Source organism: Buteo buteo, chromosome 1, assembly GCF_964188355.1.
Source record: "Buteo buteo chromosome 1, bButBut1.hap1.1, whole genome shotgun sequence".
In the NCBI taxonomy this organism is placed as follows: domain Eukaryota; kingdom Metazoa; phylum Chordata; class Aves; order Accipitriformes; family Accipitridae; genus Buteo; species Buteo buteo.
The window spans coordinates 80,430,548-80,436,798 of record NC_134171.1 but is presented as its reverse complement, the minus strand read 5'-3'; the positions used below and the strand labels follow the sequence as shown (position 1 = coordinate 80,436,798).

Below are 6,251 nucleotides of genomic sequence, written 5' to 3'. Positions count from 1 at the left end.
GGACAGTGTTTTAAGGGTAGTGCCCATCTGACTGTCAGTGAAGTCTGTCAAAGACTACTTGGATCAGCGTTTGACAGAAGTTACATGCCACAGTAAGAAAACTTTTTCCTGATTGTGCCCTAATTGTGTTCTTACTCAAAAAGCAAGTACTGGAGACACTTAACCTTAGGACGTCTGCTTTTGTGCCAGTGACAAATCTTCTTTTTCTCCTTTTCTCAATTAGTAGAAAATGTTAATTTGCATTTCCCCCTTTTAATTGTATGTCCACAGCTGATACAGTTCAGTGCTTAGCCTACTCTTAATGTAGAAGATTAGGCCACACTGAAGAGGAGACTCAAAAATAACCAGTTGAGATGTGCATCTGTGCCAGTTTGCAGAAGTTGGGGTGCTGATCAACACTTCAGTGAGTTGGGAAATTAATTGCATGTGGTCTTGTAAAAAGAAAAAAACCTCTACCATATAAATCCTTCTTGAGCATGCAGAGTGAGGTTTCTTGTTTTTTCCCCTCAAAGCTGAAATAGCTAAGGAAAAAAGAATATTGCTCCACAGAGTGTTAGATTAGATCTGTCTGGATGGGCCAACTCACCAGAGAAGTGTAGTGTACGTGTTGTTGACAAGCAACTGACCTTACTTTTTTTAATTGAGGTTGACAGACAGTTACCTATGCTCTATGAAGACAGACACCTGCTGGTCCTAATCTGAAGGTGGTGTTTCAACAGTGATAGATTGATTGCCTGTAAAGGTAAGACAGTAGTGCGTGGGGGTGTGTACCCAAAGGCGTGTACTTGCGGTTGTGGAGATGATACTTAGAAAACACGGTAGTGAGATGCTATCCACCCCCACCCCCCCCCCCCCCAGTTATAGAAAAAACATCTGGTCATCTTTTTAATCACTGTTGATTTGGACTGTATCTATCTAAAGTGGTGTCTAGAGATGAAAAGCTTTTAATTTCATTACCGGTTGTCAGTTAATTTCTCAGTTGTAATGCTTTAACAGAAGGAGGAGGATAGCACTCGTCATCAGTGAACTGATGAGTATTTCATTTACCGCAAGTAAATAAGACTTAATTTGAGCATGCTATCCTTGATGATAAAAAGCCTAACAAACAAGTTTCTTCCTTGCCAATTTTACTGAATGCCTAATGCCACCCATCTGATTTGGGCTGCCTGTCTAGATCTCATCATGTCTTTCCATTCTGGAAGAGGCTCATAGTATCTTGCACTCTACCTGAATTGAGTGAAGGATTCGACAGTTGCATCAACAAGATACTTGGGATGTCAGCATTTAGCTTCAAAGGGATTCTAAGACAGCAGTCAACTGTAAATCCAGTTGTCAGTTTGAGAATTCTTTCCACCTTCTGATGCTGCTGGTTACCAGAAGTTGGTTGAAATCCTGGATGTGCTGTGTGGGTTAGTGAGCAATGCTCTTGGGGGGTTTTGGGGTTCTTCCCCAGCACAGTATGATGAACACAGGCTCATGGCGTAAGTTCATAGATACCAAATGCTTTGTTCAGTGGAGTGGGATTTAGGCTGCAAACTAAAACACAATTTTGATCTGACAATGGCAGTAAGTCTCGGGATTAATTTTAGAATACTCAGATGTTTTAAAATCCTTGGCAGGGGATAGAAGTACCCAGAATGCACTCTAGAAAAGAATAAATGAACACTTCAAGGCCATTACATTGAAAACTTCTATAACTCTTGTTTCTTGAATGTGGCTTTTTAAGGGTACATTTAACTAAAAGTGATAGATAATGAGACCCACTGTTTCTGTTTGTAGTACAAAAAATGATTTATCCTGCCAAAATTGGTAAAGTTGGTGGCAACTTTATTGCTATAGTAGAAATTGCCCAGTGTAATGGGAGGAAGGTCAACTTCTTAATAACATGGAGGAAAGCTTGCTAATCCTTTTTGTAACAGGGTGAAAAAGCAAGCAGTAAGTTAGTTATGTGGTGAAACACAAAGTAATTTTGAGTATAATTATTGTAGCAGTTAAAAAGGAAAAAAAAAGAAGGCCTAACTCCTGTGAATCTGAGTTGAGTATTACAGTCCTGCTGTTTGTGCTGGAGACAAGAATTGCACTTGCAATATGTCTGTGCTATAACTTCTATGATTGCTGGAAGAGCTGTTGTATCAATGTGTATCTTGGTGCTAGTTTAGCCATTATAATGCCTTAATGCAGGTAAAATTAACTCTGTGTGAAAGGCCAGAGCTCTGACAAATTAGCTATGCCAGTGTGAATAGCTTTGTCTTACTGCAGCTTTGTTCCGAATAGCACCTCGGTGCCTGAAGTCCTGGCTCTCTGTAGGCTTTGCCAGCGCACAGGTAAGTGACATGTACACCTTGCTTCAGAACTGTAGGTGTGACGTGCTGCCCTAAAGCAGTTGGTCAGTGTTGCTTGCATGGCCTGAACTGGCCAAGTAGAAGATGCCTGTGGTTGCGGTGCAGACATGATCTTTCGGCCATCAGCAGACTCCATGGAATACGGTAAGGAAACAGGCGCTGAGCAAGTGTGGCTGAGGCAGGAGCTGTCTGGCAAGCAGCTCAGCAGCTTCCTACCTCTACAGGGAAACTCTCATTCATTGCAGTTGCTGTGAACTTTGTTCAGCAGCTGAGCACAAACGTTTCCCTAATTACACTGCCTTACTATGTAAGAATGGCTGTGTCTTCCCATTTCCTGACTCTCTGTTCTGGCACATTTGAGACCTAGTTTGAGCGAATCTCCTCGCTGTAACAGGGGCGTGATGCTAACAGCAGTAACACACTGCAAATTCTGTAGTGCCAGATAAGCTTGCCTGTCTTTACAGTCGGCGTAGGAGAAGGTGACCTACAGTGGTCTTGACTGATGGTGGTGTTTATGCTGTGTAGGAATTATTGTTGCTAATTTTACTTTGCCGTATTCCCTGGCTCCTGAAGTCGGTGCAACAAACCTTCTGCATTGTCTTGCTGTGCTTACAGGGAAAGGCACTGCATGAACCTTGAAGCCAGTTTCCATTGCTAGTTGCCCTAAACACCCCTCTGTAGTGACCTGGGCTACTAGTTTTAGGTGCTAGTGTTTAAGAGGTGTTGGATAGCTTTTGGCAGAGGCTGATAGCATAAAAAAACATTGAGACCTTAGTGTATGAAAGAGTAAACACACACATGATGATTATATTTAATAACTGCTTATTTCTTTACACATAGAGTTGCTGGTGTCATTTTACAAAGTACACTGATTTGGAATGGCAACAAATACTTTTTACAGGGTAAAGTCTTCAGCTAAAAAGTGCTTGTCTTGGCAGCTGAATTCAGTCCAAGGATCCTTTTGTAAGAAAGATAGCCACTTACTTACTTCTTTAAGAGCTCTCAGCCAATGCTCAAGGATACAACTGTTTTGATAAAGCTATGAAAAAAAATATGCATCTTGACTGCTTATCTTATCTTGGGTATTAAAATGATTAACACTAAGTAATGACACTAACATGTTTAAAGGCACTTTTTTTTTTTGAGTCTCAACTCTTATCCTTACTTTTGAGGGGGTTTTGCAACAATAGCTTTTCAAGTTTGGAAAAGTTCAAACCTCACATGCAGAGGCATTGGTCCTAAAGATACAAACTGGTAAAGTATCTGAGGTAAACAGCTCTTCCAAAGATGCTGGCTTTCTAAATTCTACCTTAAATATTGATACTAGCAGAGGCTTATTTTTCAAAGCGGTGACTGTGGAATAGACCAGTCATGTGAGAGGAGGTCACTGTAATAGAACTGGTATTAAACAAGAGGCTTTCTTTTTATAGCACCACAAATAACCTTTGGTTAATGTGTCAACTGTCTTACAGTTGACCTGCCACTGAAACGTTGAGGGACAGATGTTTATCAAGTTGTATTGGATATTCCAGTTAGCAAATGTACTAAATAAAACCTAACATGTTCAATTTTGAAAATCCAATTAAATAGTATGCTAAATTAATTGCTGCCCTTAAGACTAGAGAGTTGTACAATAATAGTGTGGCATTATCTGCCAAACTTAGCAACAGGATTGTTTGGTTACTGTTCTTCCTGTGGTCTGTTGTTGTTAAACTTGAGTCAAGTCCAGTTATAAACGGAGGCATTATTGTGTCCTGGTTACCTAGGGCTCTGTTGCTGTAGGAAGTAATGCTTGTCCCTTCCAGGAAAAAAGGGATTATTTTTTAGAGGTTAGCTTTACATGAAGAACTTTGAAGTACTCAAATTGAACTACACGATTATTGCAAATCTGATTCAACTGTATGCCCTCACTTAGAAAAAGCAGTGTTTTCTATTTTTTTTCCTCTTCAGTATAGATTTTTAGCGTCTTTCCTGGCACTTGTACAACTTACGACTAGCAAAAGGAATAATTAAAAGAGTTTTCTAAATTATATTTTAATAAATGCATCCCATATGCTCTTAAGCATTGACAGTTTGAAATCTGGCACTTCACTTAGAGAAAGAGTCAGGACTCCCAGAAGGTTAATACCTGAGTGCAGAACTTCCTATTCTACAGCTTAATAAGTAAGCTAAATACACAGTGAGAGTTGGTGTGAAATGAAACTGTACAAAAAGAGCACAGAAAAGGTTCACTAAAGCACAGCAGAATGCCCAGGTATGGTGGAGCTGTGGGCCAGCCTTCAGGCACCAATGACTGTCCCTCTTGCAAAATCAAAAAGAAACTGACAAAGCATTCTTTGAGTTTCCCTAACTGAGCAGCTGGCAGATCTCTTTGTGAACACAGCATAAGAAATCCACGTAAGAAGCTCCTCCGTAAATACTCTTGTCTTCTACCAGGAACTGTCGGAAAAGCACCTCTGGCTGCTCCCGTTGTTTCACTATAATCAGCTGAGAAGATGAGATACAGAATTTTAGGGTACAATCATACTATGGCAGTAGAGTTTTCCTGTATGCTGTTGGGGGCGGAACCAGTAAATCTCTACCTTTCAGTAGCTGTATTTACAAACATAGGAGAGAGACTAGTGTGAATTAAGGTTTGCAGAATGAAATGGTAACCTTTTAGACTCAACTACCTCTGAAAATATCTTTTGATTAAGAATTAAACATGAGATGTTTGTGCCTACAACGCATGCTGCAACTCACAGGAAAATTCCTGATAATGTAAAACCGTTCACAGCTACCAGTAAGTTTTGTCAAAGCCAGTACTGTTCTTTTGAACATGTATGAGGAATGAGTTGAGGCAGAGAGAAATTACCTTCATAGTGTAGGGCTTTTGGCTCTGGATACGCTCCAGTATTGACTTAAGTTTCTTAGAAAACGGATTGTCCAGGTCAGGCAGTGATGTCTGTCAGAATGAAAGCACAGGAGGTTGTTATATGCCAGTCACATCTCTTATGCATTCCTACAAGACTAGCTGCTGATATTTATGATGCAAGTTACTGCAGATTTTGGCTCTAAACTGGGAAATGCCATCTCCTTCACCAAAGTATGTCTCTTGTCTGTCTAAGCTGTTTTTCAGTTTAAAATAATCACTATATGAAAATTCATTATCAAGAGAAACATTAACTATTGCAAAGTTATTTGTTCCAATTTTAGCGACACACATTCAATAGAATTTTTAATAACTAAAACAGTGGACGTTTAAGGTGGTTTAAAAATGTTGTGAAAGCTTCTCTCCTGTAAGCGTTCAGCGTGTTAAAGCTTATTAAAGTTCTAGGTATGTTAAGACAGTTCTGGTGTCTTAACACCTTCTGCTGGTCACCTGTTTCTGCTTTTACTTGAATGTTGAAAATCTGTCTCACTTTTTTCTCTCAGTAACAGTTTGGTCTAACTAAATCAATCATAAATTCTGAAAAAGGACTAGTCTCCATTTACTCACAGCCTCGGTGCTGATGTGTGCAAAGGACGGCACATTGAAAAGCCCTTGGATGAGCTCTGGGGGCGTGCTGACTCCCAGCCATAGGAACATACTCAGACCGTTGGCCAGAAGGAAGGCCCCTCCTTCCGCGAGACGTTCCTCAGAGCAGCGGACGGCAGCTGGGATGGTGTCACTCTTCAGATCCAGGCTGTGCTATGGGGCAAAAATACACAAGAGTTATTGTACTTGGTGACTTCAAGGTGACTAAAGCTCTAATTTAGATACTGAAAGTAACTGTCAAAAGGTTTTGTACATCTTAGCAGTTCCTTTCCAGATTAGAGGAATCGGAAACCAGACCTCTTCTTTTTTCCGTTGGTGCACTGTGTGCAAAGGAAGACCTGCCGTAAGTGGGGAGACTGATCACTGCTGATCTTTTAGTAAAGCTGGCATCT

The 6,251-nt window shown here is 40.4% G+C and overlaps 1 protein-coding gene across 11 annotated transcripts in view; it reads right to left on the bottom strand.

Moving 5' to 3' along the window:
- Window positions 1-3,311: 3,311 nt before the first annotated feature.
- Window positions 3,312-6,251, bottom strand: part of SEC24D (SEC24 homolog D, COPII coat complex component) — a 143,022-nt gene continuing 140,082 nt past the window's right edge. For all 11 annotated transcript variants that reach the window (XM_075037422.1, XM_075037414.1, XM_075037428.1 and 8 more), the window contains 3 exons: window positions 5,821-6,012; window positions 5,197-5,286; window positions 3,312-4,829 (listed from right to left, as the gene is read on the bottom strand). In XM_075037422.1, coding sequence (XP_074893523.1) covers window positions 4,689-4,829; window positions 5,197-5,286; window positions 5,821-6,012 — 423 coding nt within the window. In that variant the 3' untranslated portion in view covers window positions 3,312-4,688. The remainder of the gene's footprint in view (window positions 4,830-5,196; window positions 5,287-5,820; window positions 6,013-6,251) is intronic.